At 37.3% G+C, this 27,331-nt stretch overlaps 1 protein-coding gene across 2 annotated transcripts in view; it reads left to right on the top strand.

Annotated features, from left to right (window-relative positions):
- CDKAL1 (CDK5 regulatory subunit associated protein 1 like 1) overlaps positions 1-27,331 on the top strand; it is a 310,567-nt gene that overhangs the window by 107,384 nt on the left and 175,852 nt on the right. Inside the window, exons 8-9 of one of the 2 annotated variants that reach the window (XM_039322659.1) lie at positions 13,148-13,251; positions 25,500-25,598. In XM_039322659.1, the coding sequence (XP_039178593.1) occupies positions 13,148-13,251; positions 25,500-25,598 (203 nt within the window). The remainder of the gene's footprint in view (positions 1-13,147; positions 13,252-25,499; positions 25,599-27,331) is intronic. The other variant, XM_039322660.1, reaches the window with a different exon arrangement.

Raw genomic sequence — 27,331 nt, 5'->3', positions numbered from 1 at the left:
GAGAACAATTAATCAGTGGAACAGCCTGCCTCCAGAAGCAGTAAATGCTCCAACACTGGAAGTTTTTAAGAAGAGACTGGACAGCCATTTGTCCGAAATGGTGTAGGGTTTCCTGCCTGAGCAGGGGGTTGGACTAGATGAACTCCAAGGTCCCTTCCAACTTTACTACTATTACATTACATTACTATAGTTTTGAAAACCCAAATTTTCTCACCCTCTGGAATATCGTCTTGCATCCACAGGGAACCCCTGCTCTAATCAGTCAGTTTCAGGTTTAAGTCTTCCCTTATTAATCTGCTGGTCACATCTGCCTAACACAGTATTTCTTAAACTTTTTGCTCTTAGGACTTCTCCTACTTTCAAAAATTATGGAGGACCCTAAAAGAGCTTTTGTTTATACAGGTTGCATTGACTTTTAGCATATTAAAAATTAAAAGTGGCATATTTGTAAAATATTTACTGAATCATAAAAATCACAATTTTGAACCCACTCGATACTAAAATCACAATTTTAAACAATTTTAAATCCACTTGATACTGTTTTTCAGGAAAATATTTTATATTTTTAGCAAAGAAAAATAGTAATGAGAAGAGTAACTATTTTAATTTTTTGTAAATAATTTCAATATTTGGCAAATGATTTTGATTTTGTGAATCTCTGAGTGTCTTGGAAGATCCCCAGGGATCCTTAGACCTTTTAAGAATCACTGGTCTAATGGAATACAGATCTCTTTCTGACACAAAAATGAGCGAAAATAGGAGTTAAAACAAATTCCATCTTTGGAATTATAATGCCATTGCTCTCCTAAACCTCTTCCACCTTCTCCATTAAATAAGCTCTCTTTCATGTATTCTCCCACCCAATTTCCAGCATAAGTTAATTCACCAAAGTGACCAGTTTAAATTAGTATCAGGAGTCAGAATCAAATGGATTCAAGCAATATGTTCCAATATAGTATATTAAAAACACTGAAGCTGATTTTTCTCCCATTTTTATTCAAAACTTCATTGTAGTATTTTGTTATTTTTAGACTGTTGGCTGGAAAGTAACACCCTAAAGCATTTTCTGAAATATGTCTTGTGATTTATCTTACTAGTTGGAAGCTTGATTTGGCCAATTATATGTGTGAAGGAATATTTTTCCTCCGTGTCCCAAGAGTAAATGTGAACATGTGTAAGCAATTATTTCTGGCAATTTTATCAGTAGGTGACCTGGGATGTTTCCAGGCTTAAGTAACTTAATAGAGAAATTGAAAGTAGGCCAAGGTGTTTGAAAGCAATTGGACAGGGGGTTTAGCAACTCCCATGAAAAGATATGGCAAGACAGGTGCAAACAAAAAGTATCACAGTTATTCGATGTCAGGATCAATGGAGTAACTTTGAAGTTAATAAAAAAAGTTATTTTTTTAAAAAAAATATTTTACATGCCTCACATTTGTCCTCCCAAGGGTTGAAGTTAGTTATATATTATTCCATACTGATCTCCTGTTCTGTCAGTATTTATGCCAGATTTTCTATTCATGATAATGTTTATTCATAAAAAGGCAATTCTAAACTGAGAGTGGGGATGGCTTTAGAGAACTGAAAATACAGTAAGATATTTTTTTTAAGATTTGAACCTTAGATATTTGTTGTTCAAGAAAAAAAATATATCTCCCTGGATTTTTTCTGAACCTGCTGACCAACTGTTTAATATGAGCAACTGGCTTGTTGGAACAGATTGCTAGTTTAGGATTGGCTGTCTGGGATTAGATTTCTGGCTTCCTACTCCTAATGCCAGTAACGCATTTAGTGGAATGGTCAAGTCTCCTGTGCAGTACTTCATTTAAGTCTTGGTTCCTCTACAACAGGTTCTCAAAACTTGGCAATTTTAAGACTTATGGACTTCAACTCCCAAATTTCTCCAGCCAACTGGCTAGGAATTCTGGGAATTGAAGTCCACAGATCTTAAAAAATGCCAAGTTTAGAGACCCCTTCTCTGCAGGACCCAAGTATAAATTGGAAAGCAGAGTAGCACTCAACATTGTAAGTTTTTTGGAATATTTGTCTAATTGATTCATGGTTTAATCTTATGCTTCTAGAATGATAGGTTATAATTATTGTGGTAAGGGCTGAAGTTGGTGAGTTGGGAATTGGTGGTTAAAAGCATCCAGGGTAGAGGATTGCAATGTAAACATGAGGGATGTACCCAAGGTCATCAAGTAAACTGCTGGTCTTGAATCATGCCAAATCTTTCTATATAAGCTCTGCTCGTTGTGTTGTTGGGAATTCTCTTCTTTGGTATTAAAGAAATTAGCTTTTTATCAGATTGATTTCCTCCACACAGACATTTAAGAAGAAAGAATGCCAAGTTTATTGGCCTATTCACTATAATTGCACAGAACGTCCTGTGATCTTTACTTGTATGTTTAAACCACACTGACACTACATCCATTTTTCATTGTCCCTTTCTGGAATATCCCTCCTAATTCATCACATCTTGGGTGGAAGAATAATTTGAGATAGAGTCTTTTGTGAACTCTCAGTGCTAGAGAGGGAGATTGCTATATTTGATTCCTTAGAAGGTTTACCTAGTTCAGGGTGTCAAACTCGCAACGTCACATGACATGTCAGAATGTATCGTGACTTTTTTTCCATTGCTGGCAATGGGATGGGCGTGGTTTCGCCATGATGCATCCAGGCCACGGGCCAGCAGTTTGACACCCCTGACCTAAGTAAAATATTTTCAGGAGTAAAATAAATAGAAATTCACCTCTTTCAGGCAGGAGAGAGGAATGGAAAGTCTTGAAAGGGAGAAGGTATCATCAAAAAAACAGACAAATGGAATACAATACCTTCCATTTTCCCAGAAGAAGATAGCAGAGAAGCACCTCCTTCTGATACCTCCAGAATCAGAGGGAGAAGGGGAGAATTAAACAGGAAAGACAGTGATGTACAGCCAAAACTAGTGAGCTGGGAATCAGTTGTTCCTGAATAGAAAGTAGCACAATGTTAACATGTCTGAGCTGCCCAAGGCCACTATTTAATTGATGGAGAGCACTCCAGATATTTTAAGGCTCTCAATTCTTTTTACTGTAGAAAACAGGCTAGTTGTTGCATCAAAGCACTGTTCTTGTTTGCAATAATAATTCTAGACTACCTAAGTCATATCTGGAAGTCTTCCATCAAGTCTAGCCGTGAGCTGAATTCAGGATTAACTGTCTGGAGATTGTGATTTACTTTTTAACTTTGATGTGGAGTTTAATAATCCAAGCTTGAAGCATGATTTTTAAGGCACTACATGTTTTTCTGGAGTTATGCATGATTTCTGAAGAATATAATTGTTCAGCATGCTTCTTCCCACAAGAACTGTTTTTGGAATAGGCATCAATATTTTTTTCCATATGAAACTGAATTGTAGATATGTTGACCTCTACTGGCTATTATTAATTTAGATTAAATCATGAAAACCAAGTTATCAGGAACACATGTCTTGTTTTATTTTATAAAATATAACATTAGTAACTCTCCTGTATTATTAGTGTGCTATCAGCCTGGAATCATTTCACATTCTCACTGCTATAGAAGAGACTACTGCAAATTCTAGACATTTTCGTATCGTAAGGTGGCTTTCTTTAATAGTCTTAGTGCTGTGTTTTGATTACTTAGTGCTATTCTTTTTGCCATTGCTTCCCCCTCACAATTCAGAAGTTGTGTTCCCACAAAAGCTACTAACATAAACCTTTTATGCATTTATTTATTTGTTTGTTTGTTTAAAGCAAGCCCGATAGCTATCTTTGATTGTCTAAATTAAGCTTGCTAACTTCTGCCCACTCACACAAAACTCTTCACCTCTCTCTCTCCCGGATGTTTTGACCAGTCCTAAAACAATACCTTTTATCCCAAGAACCTGTTACATGTTTCTGAAATCACTATAGCCTAATGTTTCCTGCGAGACTTCACCACTTTAACTGGCCCTCTTCCATTGGCCATTGAGGAAGTGAAAACAATAGGTCTTATCGCAGGCACCAGTCTACTGTTCAGCTGAATTTTTTTGTAACACTGTTATAGATGTCTCAGAGGTCTCCTTGTTTTACTAAGTGCGTTGCTCAACAGCAAATGTGTGGCCAATCGTAGCTTTCTTTGTTTCATTATTAGCTTTTTAAAAACTGTTAAAAGTCATTGCTTTACCGTAGATGTGAGTTTTTTTTTAAACCAAAAGCTATATAGCATATCAAAAATGTAGGAGTTTCTTCACCCAGGGAGAATGGAGGGAGGGAAAAGGAATAGAGAAGGAAAATACAAATACAAAAAGTCTGGGCTTGAATAATTGTTACACTAACATTCCAAGTACAATTTATGAAAGTTGGATTTATTCTGTGCTGTTAATGATGTCCCCTGTTTGTTCCTCATATAGATTGATCACCTTGAAACTGGGGTTTTTTAAAATTACTTTTCACTCCTCTCAGGTAACACCAATCGTTAAAAGTTCTCATCCAAATAAATACGAGGTTGTTTGTTGAAAAAACAATTGCTAAGGTGAGGAAATGGAGCGGTGTTCAACTAGGACTGTGAAATCACAACATGTAGCTTCTACAAAGAAAGAAATCAATAAACAAAGCAGGGTGCTGATGGTGAAAGGAGGCAGGTGAACTTTGAAAATAAGTCAGATAAAAGGGGAAAGGGGAGTATCGATAAAAAGAACAGGAAAAAAAATATTCAAGACTGTCTTTTCAGGTTTTGTATATGTGCAAAAAAATAAGAGAATCCATGCCTTTACTTATGTTGCAGTTCATACTGTATATTAACTGATCTAACTGAAACAAAGTATAAAACACCAAATTCTAATTCAGCAATCAGAAAAATATGGTTTGCTTCTTCCTAGTTTTTATTTTCTTTTTCCATTGGATCAACAATATCTGAACCGGAACAACTGGATATACAGTATCATAACAGCAAGATATGGTCTCTTGACCTATATCGGAGAATATCGCATGCTAATCACATTTATCATCTCATTGAAATCTCCTGTATAAATTGATTATTCATCTAGATGTCTAGTGGATTGCAGTTAGTAAATGTTCCATTCAGAGCTGGCCCCAACATGTTGCACTCTAGTTCTGCCAAGAAATGCATCCCTTAATTAGTATGCATGCATGTATGTCTGTAATTCATTTATACACCTTCCAACTGGTATGTGACTCAGGGCAGCATGCACAATATAAACTGAGTATAATAACCAGAAAAACATTAAAATATAATCAAACATAATGTACCAATACATCAAACGTAATGCACACAACTTATCAGCCATTTAGGGGAGACCAGATTAGGAAGCCAATCTGGAGGAGACCAGAATCAATTTCTGGTCTTCATACACCAATATAAACTGTTTATGACAGGCAGGACAGCAGGGTAATGTTTGGTCCAACTTTGCTAAAAGAAGCAGCTAAATTAGGTCATTCTTTGTATCCATAGCTTCAACCAACCTAGAATATAGTCAAGGTGGGCAAATGTAGCTGATGTATCACCACTGTAAAGAACCTGCCCTGTCATTCTGTTGTGGAGTAGCTGAATCAACTTCACCAATTTCCCTGGACATTCATAATGTCTCCGGATGAACCAGAGAGCCTCCCTGTTTACAGTGCAAACTGCTTTTGTCAAGACAGAGTAAAAAGACTTATTCTGCTTGAAGCACTTCTGGACTTGCCTCACAGCACATATCATGTCTGCTATACTTCTTTGTGGCTGAAAGCCACGCTGTGCCTCTGAGAGTTCCTTTCTGAGACAATGATAAGTCTGTTCAGGGAAATGCGGGCAAAGATTTTGCCTACAATGGACAGCAGTGAGATATCTCTGTAATTTCTGAAGTCTGATTTGCTTCCCTTATTTTTATAGACAGCAACAATCAGAATATCATGGAAGTCATCATCAGACATCTGTGGACCAAATGTCTTCCAGGATATCTTGAAATGTCTATAAGGAGTTTGAGTTCTAGTGCTTTGTAGATCTTAGCAAGAATGTTATCCTGCCCAGTTGCTTTATATGAGATCATCCGTGAGATCACGTTCCTGATCTCATCAGCAGAGAGAGGCAGGTCTAGGGCATCCAAAACTGAAAACTGAGGAATCTGTTGTAAGACAAAATGATCAATTGGATAGCCCATGAAGTAAGTTGGGAAAATGTTCAGCCCAATAGTTTTTCAGTCCTTGGTGATCTTTGATTAAGTTTGACTCATAAATGATAGCAAAGGAGAGCATCCTGATTTAGAAGGACCATGAATTGACTTTATGGTGTTGAAGTACTCTCTTGACTATGACTATGCACTGGTCAACCTTCCTCTGCCACCACTCATCCTGCATTTCTTGCAGGTCTGCCTGTATTTTAGATTGCAGGTGCTTAAACCTATCTTTCTTTGAGACAGATGATGGATCGATCTGCCAGTCTGCATAGACCTTGTTCTTGGCCTGGAGGGCTGCTGAAATGATTTTGTGATTTTTATCAAACCAGGCTTGCAGTGCCAAGCACAGTTGTTGCAGTCTGTGTGATGGCACCTTTAAACTACATCCACTTTTCAGAACAGGTTCCTACAAGTGGTAAATTGCCAGTGAGTTTTTCATTAAGTACAACTTGGAAGCGTTGTACTTGGTGTAGGTCTTGTAGTCTGCTGATGGTAAATGACTTTCTGACAGTCCTTGGTTTCTTACAATGTAAAGGGCCTGTGTGTAGGTTGAGAACCAACTGGACTATCCTAGGATCTGTCCAGCACTCAACATCTCACATGGCGCAGTTGATTATACCTTTAAGATGTCATCATTTAAATAAATAACTCTAAAATATTGCATAATGCAAATAATAACATAATATATAATGAAAATAAATAATGCTGAAAAAAGACAATGCAGTGGACTGACTCCAAATTTGCTAACTAGCAGGCTAAAAGCTAAGTGAAAATAAGAGGTTTTCCCTCCCAATGAAATACCACAAAGGGGATGAGAAACAACCCATATGTGAAAGTATATTCACTGTGTAGATTCAGCCAGTGAAGGCTCCTCTCCTCACACCTGACCTTGTGGAGATAGTTTACCTGCAGCTGAACCATTTAGATTTTAAAGTCTGAGTTACTACTCCAGGTTGAATGTTGAAATGAACTAGAATCCAGGGAAGTCAATGTAGTTATCCCAAGAGAGTTAATAGGATTCCATCAATCTACTTTAGTCTTAGTATTTTGGAACAGATGTAATTTGCCAGCACTGCTTTTAAACAGACTCAAATTGGAGCAAATGGAGCACAAAAATGAGAAATAACGGGAAATATTTCTATGTAGATACATCAAAATGTTGGAGCACAAACCAAATTTGCTAATCTGAATAGTGGCTGCTTGTACCCAGAGCAAATGAGCAAATGCTCTCCCGGTCCCTCTGTTCTGCATCATTTAAGCAAGGATCTCCAATCCCTGGTTCGTGGACTGGTACCAGGCTGCGGCATGCCAGCAACCAGTCCTCACAAACAAGCAAAGCCCCATCTGTGGGATGCAGGCAGCACACAAAACCATGCACTCTCCCGTCCGTGGAAAAACCTCTCTCCACAGAACCGGTCCCTGGTGCCCAAAAGGTTGGGGACCTCTGATTTAAAGCATGTTGAGCTTCCTTTTCTGATATAGATTGCCTAGGAGACAATTGAAGTCCAGGCCTAAAAGCCCCATAGAGCTTCTAAAAAGTCAATACCTCTGTTAATGTACTTAAGATGGCTTATTACTTAAACTATAGTACTAATATCAGCAATAATATCAGCAATTTTATTATTTTAAAATGTTTTTAAATTTTTAATTGTAAGGCATGTTCTGAATTGTTAGCCACCCAGAGTCATTTAGTGAAATGGGTGGCTATAAAAATTGAACAAATAAATAAATAAATGTTACATTTTCAAATGAATTTTTTTGTGGGAAAAAAATATGGACAGTAAAGAGAACCAGGCAGGGAGGCAGCTGTTATAGTACAGAGTAGGCCATTCCAGGCAATTGCTCCCCCTCCCCCAACAATAAAAAAATAAAATAAAAATGGAGGACTTTGTAGAGCCTAAAATTATAAATACAAATACCAAGAATAGAATTTTTTTTTATCACTAGCAGAAATTCTCATTCCAGGAGAACCTCACTATTTAATAGGTTCTTGCTGTATCAGTTTGGACATGAAATCCTTTTATAATTGTTCTCACTTCAGCATGCTTGTAAGTTTAATATGTGCATGTGGTTGATAAATGTTGTCAAGAAGGCTTACATTTTAAAAAAAAGGACACAAAAAGTAAAGATAGAAAGAACTAGAAGAGATGATTGTTCTGCCTATTTCTGCAGATGTACATTATAATGGAACCTCCAATTTGGTATAAAAATGGGTGAATGGATGCAGATTATTTTATAAAGTGATTATTAGACTCCATTATCGATTTTCATGGCAATGAAACAAAATGTTGAAAGTACTTTCTAATTGCAGCTGGGTTTCTTTTCAATCTCTTTAAAAGTTTTTTGGCTGGTCTCTCAGAGTTTGCTCCATAAATCCCAAGAACTGGATGTGGGTATCAGATACTGTTAATTCATTCATACCCGTTTTAAATACATGCTTATTCACATGATCTAATATCTTTTATAGCTTCAAGCTGGCAAATAACTATATGTCTCATATAGCACTTGATGGCATTGTTGCAGAAATGTTGCAGAAAATTTCATAAGATTTAGACTTTACAATTGATTTGTGTGGCTATCAGAATATCAATCATGAAAAGAATGCTACATTTTTTAAAATATTCTGATATGGACGCTGCATCAAAATGTCTGATAATAAATTGGAATGTTTTTGTAATTTTTTTTTTCTAGCAGTTTTCTACAATCAGGATTCATTTTTGGGGGATCAACCAAGTGTTGATCAGTTGGTTGTGACAGGAATTGTCAGACTGGCTTGTCATCTAAGTCTGACATTATGGGCTGAGCAAAAGTGATTGGCCTGAAGTCAATTAGCTGGCTTTGTGTCTAAGGAGGGACTAGAATTCCCAGTCTCCTGATTTTCTAGCCTGATACCTTAACCACTAGACCAAACTGGCTCTTTTATTACATTTAATATTTTAAACATTAATTTAATAATTAATTCAATAACTGAAGTGTTAAACTTTTAACAATGGCTCTTTTTATATTTATTGTATTTGTAATAAATATAATACACATAACTTATTAGGAAATATATTTCTCAGTAATCATATTAAGAATTATATTAAGACCTGAGTGGACTAGTCATTATAAGATTAAAACATTAAAATACATGATTTTTACCCAGATCTTAAAATCTTGGTGTTCATAATATATTAGCTGTTTTCAGGAGTTTTAAATAATTTGTATTCACTTTGTGAAATCTTGTGATAATATCATGGTTTGAGCCAATCAAAATTTCTAAGTATAACATTCAGTATTATGGTTTACATTTTTTAAAATTTTTAATATTAATGAGTAAGTTGGCCTCAATGATTTAAGGGTTCCTTTTCAACATTATGAAATCTGTGAACTTTAGCAACTTAAAATAGTAACCACAGCATTTGTTTATTTAGTCATTTAAAGTGAGTTATGGAGTGACATAATTAGGTAAATGATGTTACAAGTTTTTATGGTAATGAACAGGGGTAACCAGATACCATCATTAGAAGAGGTCATCAGGCCTGGACAAAGCCATTGATATGATTGTTGTGTCCACCTATCTTCCATAGTGTCTAGAAGCTCTGTCAGAAGCCCAGACTACTTTCTTGACCACATAACAGTATTAAATTTCTAGGCCTAGAGAATTTGTTTTGCTTGATCTAGAATCAGACCTACTGTCATAACTGTGTCATAATAGTGCATGGAGGAGACCACACAATTTGTATTAGTATTTGCTGTTTCTAAACTGTGCATATTAGCTAGGTTTCCTGCATAAAATTAAAAGGCAGGAAACGCAACAGAAGACAGGAAGTCCTATGAGTTATAACATAACATGAAATATGTAGGCCTTTGAGGTAGATATATCTTCATAGAGCAGAATTGTTTTTGGCTAAGCAAGTTGAAATTAGCTTCTTACAGTTGCTACATTCTCTAGCTCAGTGTTTCTCAACCTGGACAATTTTAAGGCATGTGGACTTCAACTCCCAGAATTCCACATTCTGGGAGTTGAAGTCCACATGCCTTAAAATTGTCCAGGCTGAGAAACACTGCTCTAGCTTGATGGCTGTGACTGAACTAATCTTCTCTTTGTTGTGGTCAGCTTCCTGGGACAGAGAGGGAATCCTCTTCTGAAGATGGAATTAGGATTCTCATAACACCTTTGTTTTACAGTTTCATGCTTCTCTTCCTTCTTCTTATCCCTTTGTACTCTTCCTGGCTTCAGCAACTGTTTTTATTTCCCTTCCTAACAATAAAGTTTTCATTTGAATTATATTGATGATTATCTGAATTGCTATGATGCATTTGAATTACTATGATGACGATCTCCAAAGCACCTGAAGACAGAACAAGAAGCAATGGATGAAAACTAATCAAGGAGAGCATCAACCTAGAATCAAGGAGAACTTTCCTGACAGAACAATTAATCAGTGGAACGACTTGCCTCCAGCAGTTGTTGGTGTTCCAACACTGGACATTTTAAAGAAGAGATTGGACAACCATTTGTCTGAAATAGTATATGGTTTCCTGCTTGAGCAGGGGGTTGGACTAGAAGACTAGAAGAAGAACCGCATCTACATGGAGGGAAGTGTGTAGTGGGGTGCCCCAGGGCTCTGTTCTGGGCCCAGTGCTCTTCAACATCTTTATCAACGATTTGGACGAGGGGTTAGATGGGGAACTCATCAAATTTGCAGACGACACCAAGCTGGCAGTAATAGCCAACATTCCAGAAGACAGGCTTAAGATACAGAAGGATCTGGACAGACTTGAACACTGGGCGCTATCTAACAAAATGAAATTCAGTGGTGAGAAAAGCAAGGTTCTACATTTAGGCAAGAAAAACCAAATGCACAGATATAGTATAGGGGGTACCTTGCTCAATAGTAGTAACTGTGAGAGGGACCTCGGAGTCCTAGTGGACAATCACTTAAATATGAGCCAGCAGTGTGCTGCAGCTGCCAAAAAGGCCAACACAGTGCTAGGCTGCATTAACAGAGGGATAGAATCAAGAGCACATGAAGTGTTAATACCACTTTACAATGTCTTAGTAAGGCCACACTTGGAATACTGCATCCAGTTTTGGTTACCACGATGTAAAAACAATGTTGAGACTCTAGAAAGAGTACAGGGAAGAGCAAGAAAGATAATTAGGGGACTGGAGGCTAAAGCATATGAGAAACGGCTTCTGGAATTGGGTATGTCTAGTTTAATGAAGAGAAGGACGAGGGGGGACATGATAGCAGGGTTCCTATATCTCGGGCTGCTACAAAGAAGAGAGTGTCAAGCTGTTTTCCAAGGCGCCTGAAGCCAGGACAAAAAGCAACGGGTGGAAACTAAGCAAGGAGAGAAGCAACCTAGAACTAAGGAGAAACTTCCTGACAGTTAGAACAATTAACCAGTGGAACAACCTGCCTCCAGAAGCGGTGAATGCTCCAACACTGGAGGTTTTTAAGAAGAGACTGCATAGCCATTTGTCCAAAATGGTATAGGGTTTTCTGCCTGAGCAGGGCAGGTTGGACTAGATGACCTCCAAGGTCCCTTCCAACTTTACTACTACTACTACTACTACTGCTACTACTACTACTACTATTATTATTATTCTAACTCTGTGTTTCTGTTATTTCCGTTTAGGACAGAGTTGCCAAGTAATAGTTTGATGACAATTTGGAAGAGATGTTAAATATAACTTCTGTTATCACTATAACATCCAGCAGAAAAGCCTACTTGTAACCTTGGCTTCTGAAAGAGGGCTTTTCCCTACTTCTTTTAACATTACAAGTACAAGGAGGGAGAATTCAGAGCATTTTTGGCAGTAGTCAACTTTTATGTCTGTAACTAATTGAGACAACAAAGTTGAGCCCAGGGATGGACAACTATGGCAACTTTATGATTGTGGACTTCAGTTCCCAGAATTCCTGAGCCAGCATGGTTGAAGTCCACAGATTGTAAAGTTGCTATAATTGCCCACTCCTGGTTGAGCCAATCCTATATCCATAATGCTTTTAAAATATAGAAGAAAGTAAAACATAAATCAGAACTGTGAAAATAAATGTTCCTGTTTTGCATTACTATGTCCCCACTATGCCAGTCAACATTGATAACTAATGATGATAATGAAATGGGGCTGGAAACAAAATGCTCAAAACCAACTCATCTTTAAGCAGTGAGGTATAATGCACCTCTTGCAGTTTCATTGCCTCTTAATTTGCTCATTTCCTTCTTACTAGATCTATGTTCCTGTAGACTTCAGTGATTCATCTTCACTATTTTCTAATTTTATTAAAGCACATACACATAAACATTTTGACATTTGAAATTTCTAAGCACCTTTTTGAAGCTATAGGACTTGTGCTTGTTGGTAAGAATTAAGTTGGCATTGGAAGTTCATTTAAATTGAAGATACTTTGTCTATACAGTATGTTAAAACTATTACTTGTTCTGCCTGATACAATACTTAAAATCCTTAGGCAGTTGACTATACATATTTAACATTGACTAATTATAAATTAATATCCCATGTAACAAACTTTTTAAAGAAATATAAAATATTTATTTTAGCTTTACTATTGTTATTCTATTTTTACTCCAAGTCTAGGATCTACTGATCTGGGAGGCAGAAATCCAGATGGCCACTAGACCTACAAAGATCAAAAAATGTTGACCTCTATTTCCATTAAGTGGTTGATCAGATTTTTGCAACTCTGGGCTAATTTTAAATTATCTGCCATGCAAAAAAATGATTCAGTAGCACAACGGTGACAAAATATCCTAGTTTGCACAATTATTAAGCAAATCATTTTTCAGAGGCAATATATGCCTTGATTGAACTTGATTTTGAAAGGATTAATTTGTCAGTAATGTGCTGTTATGTATAACAACAATAATTGTCTATAAATATATTTTCAAGAGCAGAGCAACAGGTTTCATAATCTGGATGTTTGTGTGGATGTATTCTTTTAAAATGAAATAATATATATGCTTTTTCTCTAGGTGTCTCAATGCATGTACTTATTGCAAAACTAAGCATGCCCGAGGGGAATTAGCAAGCTATTCTATTGAAGAACTGGTAAACAGAGGCAAACAGTCCTTTCAAGGTAAGTTTTATTTGTTTGTTCAAATTTGTATTCTAAACATACAAATTATTTTAGTTTTCAAAATCTCTACTAATGTGATATAACTTGATCTATTGCAGCAGAATATGTAGATGATGGTGTACTAAATGTACCACCTATATCAGTGATGGCGAATCTTTTAGAGACCGAGTGCCCAAAAACCACCCTGCCCCTCCGGCCTGGCCCCACTGTGCCCCCACTCTGTCCACCCACAGGGCCACTCACCACAGATCACCCAGGCAGCCTTGCAGCGCCATGACAGCCGCACCCCGCAGGATCACCTGCACATGATGGGGTATGAGGGCAGAGTCTTGCCCTTGCTGCCTGTCTGCCATGTGCTTGGCTGCGCTGCTCTGCGTGGGCCGCGCCTGGGGGAACCTCTCCTCCGGGCAGGCTGCTTGTGAGGAGGGGGTTGCGGGTAAAGGCGAGGCCGGGGCAACGGTGTGCGTGCCCACAGAGAGGGCTCCGAGTGCCACCTCTGGCATGCGTGCCATAGGTTCGCCACCACTGACCTACATATAGGTTTAAAGAATAAATGCTGGTTTTTTTAATCTGTGGATTTTTTTCAAATCTGGAAAATTATATGTATTCATATACTACTAAAACTCTCATTATGTTTACCTGTTTCTCTGTTTGTATTCTTAAGTTAGGCCAAATCGTGCTTTATACCACAATGGTTTTTGAATCAAGGCATCTAAAATATGCTAACTTAAGGATGGGTAAAAAATCTGGGACCCATTACTTTTGTGAATTTAAATTTCCAAGGTGTTCAGACTACTTTTATTCACAAAGCTGTGGCTGTTTCAATATCCCCATGGTCATGTGATTGTGATTCCTAATGCTTCTTGCCAGCTTCCCACAAGCAAAGTCAATGGGGAAGACAGCAGGAAATCAGAAGATACTCCCACTGCTTTTTTGTCCACTCATGATCATTCTGATTATCATTTTAGCTAACTAAGCATTAACTTATTATTAAAGTTCATTTGCCACAACAATTATTTTTCTATGTATAATGTATAAGATCATCTCTTCTTAGATGAACCTGGGACCATCCACCATTGAGGTGCACATTTTTGGTCAGCCTAAAATTTAATGTTTATTCTGATCACATTGGATTATACTACTTTCCTCTCAAGAGGATGAGCTAACAGCTCCCAGGGTTGTCTAGTATTACCGTATATTCCGCCGTATAAGGCGACCTGGCATATAAGACGACCCCCGTCTTTGGCGCCGAGTCGCATGCCTATAAAGTCGTCTTATACGCCAGAAACTACCGTAATTTCCGACGTATAAGACGACTCGGCGTATAAGACGATCCCCGACTTCGGCGCTGATTTCTACTCTTTCAAAAGTCGTCTTATACGCCGGAAAGTACAGGTAGTCAGCAACTTATACGCCGGAAACTACAGGTAGTCAGCAACTTACAGCTGTTTGTTTAACAATGGTTCCAAGTTGAACCCTGAAAAAAGTGAGTTATGACCAGTTCTCAGAGTTTTGATTATTGCACCTCTCCATAGTCACATGATCACAATTTGGGCACTTGACAATGGCTCGTATTTGCAGCTGATTATAGTGTCCCCTGGCCACGTGATTGCGATTTGTGATCTTCCCAGATGGTTTCCGATAAGGAAGTTGGATTAGCTTAAATGACCACATGATTCACTGAACGACTGTGGTGATTCACTTAATGACCATAGTAAAATGGTTGTGAAATCGAATCCAGTGGCATGATCACATCACTTAGCAACTGATATTCCAGCCCTGATTGTAGTTGTAAGTCGAGGAGTATCTGTATTCCATGTATCAATGAATGGCTTTCAGTTTAAAAATTCTTTTTGACACAAACATGATTTCTATTGTCAGAAGATGGAATGCCAATGCTGGTTATGTGTGGAGTACATATCCTCAAAGTACCAGCTGGAAGTACATATCCTGAAACCTGCCCATGGAAAAGAAACGTTTGGTGATTGGTTTCTGACCTAGGTAGAAGCCATAAACAGGCAGGAAAATCTACCAATCAAGATCTGTTTTAATTGTGATCCAGACAGATCATATGCCCATGGTTGAAACCCAGAAAAAGACTTCTTAAGTTAGCTTATGTGTGGCAGACAAGCAGAAGACTCCTGTTGCTGGTAAAATTGTTGCAACATGTGATGGCATAGGAATGTTTAATTTTAAATAGGAATGTTTAATTTCAAGTTTGATTGGGCTCATAGAATATCAGTAAGAAATCCTTTGGTGTCTGAGTTTTGCTCCTTCTGGAGAAATGCGGGCAAGATTTTGGCTTTAATTCCTATTGGAATCTTACATTAGGAATTTCCTGAAAACATTTGTTATATTTAATGCTTTATTCTCTTGCTTTGATATATTGCTTTTTCATTCTCTAGTATTGTTTAAAACTTGCTTGAGTTTTTGTTTTTATACAAATAGCAATCCTTTTTGGCTTTTTTTAAAACTGGCTCAGCTTTAAACAACTTTGTGTACCATGACATTGTTTCACTGTCTTTTGTTGAAGTCCCCTAAGACTTTAAGTGACATGTTGGTAGGCATAATGGAAGGAAGGTCAACAGAGAGAGGTTGTTTGTTCTTTGCTGTGCAAGTATTTGCTTTTGATTAAATCCCCCCAATCCATTTTTACTGTCGTGTTTGCGAAAACCCTTTTAGTGTCTTTGCTTAATAAATAAATATCATTCTCCATTTATTAAACACAGAAGATCTGATTGGCACATGCAGATGGGCTTGTAGCAGTTGAATAAGAGGCTACTGCTATTCCCAACAAACGATTTCTACTTAAAACATATATCTGACATTTGTATTCTACATTTCAGTACAAAATAAGAAAACAGAAACATTAAACAAAAACCTCAGCAGAAAAAAAACCCTAACCCAAAGAAACAGTTCTTGAAATAAGCTGATTTAGATATAGAAGAACTGAGAAAATATTATAAAGCAGTAAACCATGGATTTTATGTAGAGACAAAACAATATTTTATGTACCGCCTGTAAGAATGGTAGAATAAAATCCTACATCAGTTTAGCCACTCCAAGCATCTGATTATGTTAGCTGTAGTTCATGAAAGTTTAGCCCTTTAATAATATTTGTTTGTTGGAAAAGGTGTAACCAGACTCCTTTTGATCTTGCAAATTCAGATTTCATTCTTCTTGGAATTCTATCTTCTGAATTAAATTCTCCTCGATAGATTCTTCTCTGGTCAGGGAGGGCAAGTGGCTTATTAATCTTTCCTAAAGTCCTTTGCAACCTCCTGAAACTCTCTGTGGCCTGCCATACAGAAAAGAAATATTGAAATTAACCTTCTGTCTTAGGGGTTCTTTGCAGGATCTATGATCTACTAGGATCAGATTTTTGAAAGGTAGTGTTTGCAGTTGGTGCAATACCAATAGTTTGTAAAAATATAACATAATAATATATAACACGATATAAGACTAACAGTAGTAGACATTACTTGTTTTTCAAAGCAATGTTTGTGCAGTAAATTATCCTGTATGTGTTTCTAACTTAAGGGTTTAAGTCAGGGGTCCTCAACCTTGGCAACTTTAAGACTTGTGGACTTCAACTCCCAGAATTCCTCAGCCAGCTGGCTGAGGAATTCTGGGAGTTGAAGTCCACAAGTCTTAAAGTTGCCAAGGTTGAGGACCCCTGGTTTAGGTGTTTGTTTTTAAAGATGCAAGAGTCCATCTAACAGGTGATTTTTTTTCCAAGCCTGTAGCTCAAATGCAGTTTATGTTTGACTCTCTCCAGCATGATGCAAAATAAACCTATTCATCTAAATATCAATAAGCAATTTTGGGTTTTCAATAGAATGGGAGAAAAGGGTTTTGATGTGAAAAGGAATGAACTGAAGACAAAAATATGAATCAACTTTCATGCAAAAGGTTTTCCCAGTACCCTTGTCTTCAGTTGTGTGTATGTGTATTTGGGGGCAGGGTGGAATACAAGCATATGGATATACCAGTTCACACATGTCTGTACTTATGGACTTCTCACTATGCCTGATTTTGATGCATGGCTTTAGTTTGGCAGCAAATAAGATTTTCTTCCTTTATCAATGTTTTTTTCTTGTCATCGTTTTGAAACCCAAAGAAGAAAGATACCAACTAAAGGGGAAATTCTTCTCTTGAGAAGTTTAGCTTTGTATTGTCTTTGTTTCTTCCCTTTTTATGTTCCAGTCTCTGTTGCTGACTCTGCTAATGTAGAAACACTATAATGCCAACATAAATATTTTGATACTAGTCTGTCATTTTAAAAGCCATTCAGGACAGCATGAATAATTAGGTGTTTTTTCATTAGCCATGTAATTCTTCCTAATGGGTCTTCAAGAAAAGTAAACATATTTATAGTCTTTAAGCTATTATTAGTTGAGTAGCTTATAAAGGCTACTGTATGTAACAGTACAAAAATGTAATATTCCATGCCTTATTTTGCTTTAAAAAATGGTGGGTTTTATGCTATGTCAAAAAAAAATTAAATAAGGTATGTTTGCATTTTGTTACTATGCAAGCTATTAATACTAGGGAAAATAGCTTCTGAGTATTCCCACATGTTTAAACCATTGTTTCTATGTAATGCCTTCCTTATGGACCTCAGCTTCTGATCTAGAGGGCTAACTCAAATGGGTCCTAACCCTAATTTCTTACTATGTGAGGAGAAACAGGAATAACTAATCCCAAAGAAAGTGAAAAAGAAAAATCGGGGGAGGGGGGCTTTTTAAAAAAATGCAAGTTAACATAATTCAGGTATTGCCCTAATATGGATTTTGAATTATTAGTGTGATTCTAAAATAATAATATTTTAAGATTTAATCTTTGTTCAACACTTTAAATAATCCTCTGGTTCAGAGGAAAGCTTACTAGATGTAAGCTCTTTCTTGTTTCGAATTCTCTTACCTTAGTTACCAGAAAAAATCTAGCTTCACTGCAGTTTTTAAATATGCGCCTAATACTTTGATTGTGAAAGAATCCCACATATTTAGGATTGGTGATGAATTATTGAGGCTTGATATGTAAAGGACAAACACAAAGGCACGGAATGAGCTTTCCATGGTAACCATACCATGTGCAGTCCCTGTTCATTTGCAGATAAGCAAGAAGGATGTATGCTAATGTCTTACTCTAAGCCTATCTCCTTCTGCGCCCAGGCATTCCTGGTACACGTGTTTGAATTGAATCAGCCAGTTGGAGAGCTGAAGATTAAAGCAGCATTCACGGCAGAAAAACAACCTTCAGTTATTAGCCCTCGTAAAGTTTAGGGAGTTCCATCCAATGTTTGTGCATACCAAATTCTCTGAAAAATCAGCTCCCTTGTTCAGTTTTTGCACATTGCATTTTTCCACATTTTTATATTATTGCCTTGAACATATAGTATTTCCCCAGAGAACCTAAGATTTTGGAGAGAATAGAAGCAGGTTTTTTCTTCTTTTCAGCTTCTTTTCATCTTGGTACCTTTAAATAGGTTTGTTAACCTTTTCCTGCAGGTTTCCATTCCCCACATTAAAGTTTGCTGCTTTGGATTAGTCTAACTAGGAATTAATTATTTTCAATTATACTTCACCAGTTTTTCTCACACCATGTCAAAGTTAAGTCATTTGTGGTGTTTCCCAGATGAGATTTGTTCCACTCCTCCCCACAAAGAATCCAGGAGGGACAATGATCAAATGCACAGGTAGCCAGTGACAAACTTCATGGAAGTCCAAAAGACAAGAGGACTGTCAGTTAACATGGCAAGCAAGACCCAGTCACCCACAGTGGACTCTTTGCACCAGTTTTTCTGTAATATGTATCTTCCAGCTAACCCCAAAGAATTAACAGAATTACACAGCTGGAAGGGACCTTGGAGGTCTTCTAGTCAACCCCTTGTTCAAGCAGGAAACCCTATACCATTTCAGACGTGTGAATGTTTGGTTATAGGCATTCTCAGCTGGATCAATAGAATAAATTATCTTTAAATGTTGAATTGACAAGATTGTTCAAAAATATTGGTGTGTAGTTCTTCCAAATACTATAAAAATCTATATTTAGCTTCTGTTGGGTTTGGGATAACTTCTAATGAATTAGATCAGAATCTTCATTGAAGAAGTTCCTTATTATGAGAGATTGGACAAAAGATATACATTAATTGTGTTACTGAAGAAAGTTATTTTTTTTCAAGACTGTGGTGACTTCTTGAGATGCCTTTATTTATATTACCCTGTGTCTCAAACTGCGGGAACTTCACAATGCATTGCTGGCATAACTTGATTTAATGAGTAAAAGCAAGAGAAATTGATGCTCTGTGATGCTGAGTGCCCACAACAATCATAAAGATAAATATTTTTTAAAAAGAATTGCTCATCAGTTAACCATAATAAATCCTTCCCAGAAGCATAGATGAGAATCTGAGGCTTGCTTCTGGATTTTATGTAGTATTCCTGTTTATATTGTGGAAAATTACTGTGTATAGGATAGTCATGATGGAGGACCGTGGCAAACAAAGGAGGAATATTGCTTGAGGATGTCTTTTTATTTGTCAGATAGTTTTTTTCCCCTGTCTAGTTTATAGTCTGTCTATATCTAATGTAGAAAATGCTCTAGTTTGTGGTAAAAAAATTTTTTATCTCAGGCATATTATTCTTGGTTTATTTTTAATAAGTTGTTCTTAATAAAGAATAGGAAAGAATGATTTTATAATAAGTTACATTCTCAACTGCCCCTTTTGTAGAGTGGGGGTCTCCAAATTTTTCAGTCTGAGGGGCACATTGAATATTATATAAACATTCAAGGGCTGGGGGAAAATCAGTTTAAAAATGAGCAAATAAAATCACTCCTCCCTCTCCCCCCCCCCCGGCAGGGAAAGGATGTGGCCCACCAGCTGGCTTCCTCTTCCTAGTCTGGCCAGCCCTGAGACAGTTGGCACATGGGAGAAGCTGACAGGCCAGAAGGAACCTTCTGGAAGGTTGGATGTAGCCTGCAGACTGTAGTTTGGAGACCCTATTGTAGAGAATTGGAAAGTAATCTTTTTCCTTCGGAAACCAGTTTTTTCAATTTATTGTAGCTTTAACTGCACATTACTAAAACTGGATTTGTATCATTTCTCTCATTCCATAATTCTTAGTCATTTTAGAGTCTAAAATACTTATCTGGAGTTTGGGAAAGCTGTCAGATTTTTGCTACCTCTGGTTGGCTTTTTTGTCAATAGTATTTAGTAGAAAGCCATCCAAGCATATTGCCAAAACCTTCTCTGTCAATATCCGTCTATCAGTAAGAAAGAGATATGAATTTATCAGAGCTTTAGTTTTTTCCAAAAAGTTTTAGATTTTAGGTTTATTGCTGTGGAGAATAAGCAAGCTGAAAGCACAGAAAATTACATCAGAAACCTGAAACAAATCAAGCATGTGTTGAAGAAAAATCTTCATCAGGGTCCAGTCCAAGCTGGGAATAAACAAAATGGAGACTGCTTTAGAAAGAAGGTTGTATTTTACTGAAGAGCAGAACCAGACAGAAGTGTGGCTCTGGGAAAACTGACCACATTTTCTGGGAGTGATGGGTTTTTATACCTTCTGGGGCTCTTTTTCTGTTCCTGTATGAGGCTTTGTATTTTCTGTGTCATGTACTTTGACCTAAGTCTGAGTGTGCCCTTTTGGTATTGGTGGGTTAATCCTATTATGTGCCCAAAGGTCATGTTTTTTAGAATTTGGGTGGGGTATATAATTTTTAGAAGCATTTGTCTTCCTAATCTGATCAGTTTCTTCTAACTTCCTGGCTCCAACCTTCCTGAATGGATTATTACATCTGCATTTCTAAAAGCTGATTTCTGCTGAGTTTCTGCTTGGACTATTAAGAAAAAATGGGCTTGCTTTTCTGCCTTTAAGATCCTTTTCTGCCTTTTTAATATTTCCCAAAATATTTCTTTCTCTGGATTCTTCCCACACATGTTAGACAGTTAGAACAATTAACCAGTGGAACAACCTGCCTCCAGAAGCGGTGAATGCTCCAACACTGGAAGTTTTTAAGACGAGATTGGACAGCCATTTGTCCGAAATGGTATAGGGTTTCCTGCCTGAGCAGGGGGTTGGACTAGATGACCTCCAAAGTCCCTTCCAACTTTACTATTATTGTTATCATATGTATCCAGGGTCTTCCAAACACTGTCTTAATATACAGAAAATTCCCAGTAAGAGGATAATGAATGGAAATTAAATAGATCAATTGAATATGTATTTATGTAACTAAAACAGACTTGTAAGTTTAATTTGAATATAATAAACAAGACTTAATCTTTTGCTATTCTCCCTGATCAATAAAGATTATATATTTTCATTAAGGTTCCTTATAGCAATACTGAGAAAATCAACCCTGACTGTTCTTTGGAAGGACTGATACTGAAGTTGAAGCTTTATTTCTTCAACACTAAATGAGAAGAGAGGATTCATTGAAAAAAGCCCTGGTGTTGGGAAAGATTGAAGGCAAAAGGTGAAGGGGACAGCAGAGGATGAGGTTGTTAGATAGTGCCATTGACATAGTGGGCATGGGTTTTGGCAGTTCAGGAAGACAGGGGAGTTTGGCATGCTGTGGTTCATGGGATCGCAGAGAGTCAGGCGCAACATAGTGACTAAACAACAACATAGCTAGCATATTCATGTTGACTGTTCCATAAATATATTAATGTCATATCAGTTTCATTTGAACTTCAGTCTTTTCCAGATGAGGAACATAGTCAGAGAGCTGAGGACAAGCCTATACACTTGGCATCATGTGCAAGAAAATCCAGTCTAAAAAAAAGAAAAAGAGGAGTAATTCTAATGCTGCTGCTCTGGAATACAACTTAGAATAGGGATTAAACCTACATTTGTTTATCTACTGCATGCTGGTTGGGGAATTCTGAGAGTTGGTCCACACATCGTCATATTGCCAAGAAACACTGATCTAATGTATGGCAGGCCATGAAGTGGAACAAAATCTTGCTCCTTAGACTCAGTTTTCTGGGAAGCCAATTTTCCATTCCATTCCATTTGTGAGAGAAATGTTAACAGCTTTATTACAATATTAATGAAAGATATTGTAACATAGAACAGCGGTCCACAGCCTGGATCCTTTTCCTGAATACCCAGAATTGGTAGCCTTCAGAGCTATTGCTGGGAATTCTGGGAATTGGCCTCCACATCAGGAAGGTCTCCAGATGGATGAATTAATGCCACCAATGAGGTCAAAGATTACTTATGCTGAACTGAACAAAGTTGGAATGTTAACTTTTTTATTTGCCTGTTTCAATGGATACTTCCATATGGAGTGATTTCTGATCTACAACTCCTCCAGGGCTTTTTAAAGTTGGCCATGGAATTGTCTTTCCCGCGTTTTCAGTAACAATTTACTCATTTCCTACCCATAAGACCAGGGAAAAATCTACAATTCAACAATACAAACAGTTCTGTGCATAATAAATAATGAAAATAGATATGAAGAAGAAAAGGTAAGACTAAGAAAAGTCTTGATCATGTGTTACCCATATTGTTTGATCTCTCCTTTCTATCTGTACAAAGGGAATTCAAAGATCAGAGTTAACACATTTCTTTAAGCCAACTATTAAGACTATAATGCCCATACATCCTTCGAAAATAACAAGATCATCTTCTTTGTTACAGTTCAATCACCATATATTGTTGTTGTTTAGTTTAAGCCATCTTTTGTGTGTTGTCCTTGCCATTGTATTGTTTTTTGTCCTAGATGTTTTTACTTGTGAACCACCTAGAATCACTGGGATTCAGGCAAAGTAAAAAACTGATAATTATCCCAAATTCTTCATAAACTGTAAAATTCCAGATATAATTTAATGGCATTTTAGAATATTTAAACCTTAATTTACTCATGACAAACTGGAAATATTGAGAACAGCAGAGAATAATCCAGACCAAACGGACCAATGGGACAGAACCAAAAGTAAAGAAATCATGTATTGGTAATCCTATAGCATACACACACACCCAAAGCTATCAGAAGGAGAATTAGACCCAGCGATTCTCTAATAGGTATTTTGAAATTGAGTAAGAAGATGAAGATCAGGCTCGTTAATAAAACCGCACATCAAGTCTCTTAAAGTCCTAATTCAGATTTCAGAAAGCCAGGTAAACCCTAAGCAAATGCTTCACCCTGCAGGAACTCCACCATTGCAAATCCCGAAACAGAAGTTTTATAGTTTGAGTAGGAAAATAATCAATTTGTTTACAGTAAACATGATGGCAGAGCCACAGAGCAAAATCTCTGTAGGAAAGTATCCTGTATATATTTTTTTAATTTTTATATATACATATACATACATACATACATACATACATATATATATTTGATTACTGAAAATATTTCAGATCTTAAACTTTATACATCCTATTTACTATTCAACAGCAGCCGATAGAATAAAACGGCTATTATGCAAGAAAATGATGGTGGGTGGGGTATATTCATCCTGCAACTGACTCTGGTTGCCATCTCTGTCTTAGCTGTCAAGGGGATACAAAGAGTTTTAGCTTGCATCTTGGTAACCAGGCAAGTTCATGGGACAGGATTTACCCTGATCCCAGGTCATCAATGAACACATGTTTTTAAAACATTGCTGCACAATAGTTGAAAATGAGCTAGATTTTATTTAGTGTTTGGCACCTACAGAGGTCGTGCGATGAGGCAGGTGACTGTGGCATACTATATTCCATATTATCGGATCCAGTTAAAATGTATGCCATTGTATTTTAGATTAACTGCAGTTTCTGAACTGCCTTCAAAGTCTTACCGATGCTTAGTGAATTGCTATAGCCTAAACAAAACATTACCAGTATATGGATAACTATGCAGACAGCATTACAAATAAAAGCTGTGTCTGACAGTGTGCAACATAGCTTCTGTGGCATCTGATTCACTAAATTTTAAGCAGTCTCAACAGAAATTGGGATTCTAGTCAGATCTAATTAGTTGTAGAAGAAGCTACTCCTTTATGTTACTGTTAACTGTCTTTGAAGTATTTCTGAAGTCTGAAAAATGTCCTTTTGAGGTAAATGTGAACATATTCTTTGCTCTGTTTTGTCTCTGCGTGGGCAGTCCTGAGTACTGGTATGACCAGTTGATACCAAAGCAAATTAATTTGGTGGAGAACTGACATTTTCTCTTTAGCAATAGGGAAAGGCTGTCTTTCTCAAATTCCTGGAACGAGTCAAAACCCAAATATTGAGAAAAAAGCAGTCTTAACCTGCATTGATTGAAGCATGGTTTGGTTGCACAAATTAATTGATTCTTACTTATCTCAACTAGCAGTGGTGTGATTCTAATCAAAGGAGAATGTATATGTACATAAGGAATAGAACCAACTTCTTAACCCATTTATACAGCTATTTTCAGTGCTATGATTTTGGGGGTTATGTTTGTGATTAAGCTAAAACAGGTGCCTCCCTATGCTCGAAGCATTTATTTTATTCCGATCATGCTGCCCAAACAGGCCAAAACTTCCCTCCATTTTATGATATCACCAAGTTACTATCTCTATTCTAAACTGCTTCTAGACCCAAAATATCATGTATCCTGTGGTTCGGTTCAGTGAAGTGGAGACCCTAAGGAAGAGTTTTATGTGCGGTGTTGTTTTTATTCATTTTAATTTTCCTTCCTTCAGTTGTTTTGAATTCATTCATTAGATATTTTTTAATCCCACCTTTATTACTTATAAATTATTCAAGGCAGAGAGCCTATTTTCCCCACTTCAACAATTCTCGGAGGTGAGTTGGGCTGAGAGGAATGACTGGCTCAAAGTCACCAAGCCGGCTTTCATGCCTAAGGCAGGACTCACAGTCTCCTGGTTTCTAACCTAGGGTCTTAATTACTACATTAGCTTGGGTATGTTTATGTTCATTTTATTTCTGATTTATTTTACTGTTCCTCAGCTTAATTAGCCTGGGGCCTTTGATTGTGCCATTTATAAACTTTTTTCCAGTGCTTTCTACCTGATTTTGGGATTGCTCCTACTTGAATATTATCCTGTGAGGTACCTACCAGTTTGCAAGATGCTGTCAGAATCTGCTGTCTATTTCTTATTCGTTGATCTATTTTTTTTTAAATATATATATATCACCACTTAGTGTTTCTATTTTTGAATTTCAAAGGAAAGTATTAAAAGGATATCTTAATGCTAATCAGCTTTTCCTCCTCTCAGTAAGAAATAATCCCCTTTGACATCCGGCTTGCATTTATAATGGTTACAGTGTCCCGTGGTCACGTGATCATCACCTGCAATCTTTTCTGCCAGCTTCACACAAGCAAAGTCAGTGGGGAAACTGACAGGGAAAGTCAAAACTGCTCTGGTAAGTCACTCCCACTCATGACTTTTTTTCTGTTGAGGGGTCCCCAGCAGCCAGCCAAGTGTGGGCCTGGAGCAAGCAGGTGCACTCGCACCATATTGCCTACCCCCAGGCTTGCCACACTCACACTGAGCATCCCGCCATGCCACAAAACTCCACTCCCCTGCTAGCCTGCTTGAGAGATGCCTAAGGTAAAGCTTGTTGTGACCAGGACTTACAGCTTCCTGCTGGCTTCCCCATTGTCTTTGCTTGTTAGAAGATGGCAGGAAGTTACAAGTCCCATCAAGTGAATTTCTCGTGTAATGACCTCTGATCCTTGCTTAACAATGGCTATAGGGACTGCTAGGATTGCTATCACTAAGCAGTGCGGTCATATGATGTGTGCTTTACAACTGCATTATTTAATAACAGAAACTCTGGTCCCATTACTTTTTGTTAAGTGAGGACTATTGGTATGTTCAGAGTCCATCCACTGTAACAGCCCGCAAAATAAAAGTGGTTAGGTTTATACAATGCAATAAGAGCTGAAAGCCACATGGGAGATAATAAAAATGAAGGGGAACCTATGAATAAATTCTGTTCCATGTAGTGTTGGATGAGATTTTACAGTTAGTCCTTTATATGTAAAATACTATTATGCACATATCATCGATGGTGAATATAGCCTGTGATTCGGGGGATGTTGATAGGCAGTATTGCCATTCATACAAAAAATAGAAGTTGTAAAATGCTTAGTTGGCTTTTACTCACAGATTAAGTGCCCCAGAGGAAGGGGAAAATCCACTCTTGTTTCTGGTTTATTTGCAAACCGGGTCAGACGCCTTTGATTAGGTCTCAGCTGGTGCATAATTTTAATCTTGACAGATTGAGCCTAAGCAGGAGGCTTTCCCAGCTCAGCCAAAGAGGGATGGAAGGGAGGAATGAGGCATAAAAGCTAATTCCAGTTCACAAACTGAACAGCGGTGCTGAATAAACGTGCAACTGTTAATAAATAGCTATTTCAAATATTTACAAAAGACTGGTGAGAAAAAAAAAGAAATTGGCATCCCAGGCAGCTGTTCCAGGTGGAAACTATTAAAAATAAACATGAAAAATAGTATTTGTGAGTAATATATCTGTCAAACATGCATGAACTCAGAAGAGAAAATGAGTTTGGAGAAGACTGAGTCTCATATAGCGGTGGACCATGTTATCAATAAGATTATTTCTGGATTTTGCTTTGTTGTTTCTCCACACTAGTGGAATATGAGGAACCAGCTTCAACTGCAGTTCACCGGTCTGCTTTCACTGGATGTATTACTGAAGGGAGGTGAAAGCAGGCACTTCAGAAAAATACTTGTCACACGCTAGTGTGTTTTTCAAGAAATTCATATAGAATTATTAGTTCTCTTCAGCATCAACATGCTGAAATATTGCCACACACTGGTTTGTGAAGTAATTGAGATTAATTAAATTATAGATATGAACTAAAGTGTATGCAAAGGGAGAATGGTCTGTACTAGGGGTTGCCAAGTTTGAAGACCCCTGGGAGCTATTTTCATGAAGCTAAGCTAAGTACTAAACTAGCCTGTGATTTATCCATCTGTTACATTAGCAGTAGTAAAGGTTATTTATATTCTGGGATTGTAATCTGAACCTAGATTTTCTAAAATGAATGAAGTAGGTAGTCCTTGATTTATGATCACAATTGGACCAGAATTTTGGTTGCTAAATGATGTAGTCATTAAGCAAGTCAT

The sequence above is a fragment of the Crotalus tigris genome, unplaced genomic scaffold (assembly GCF_016545835.1).
Source record: "Crotalus tigris isolate CLP2741 ecotype Arizona unplaced genomic scaffold, ASM1654583v1 scf7180000024119.3904262, whole genome shotgun sequence".
NCBI lineage: Eukaryota > Metazoa > Chordata > Lepidosauria > Squamata > Viperidae > Crotalus > Crotalus tigris.
This window is presented reverse-complemented; position numbering and strand designations above follow the sequence as displayed.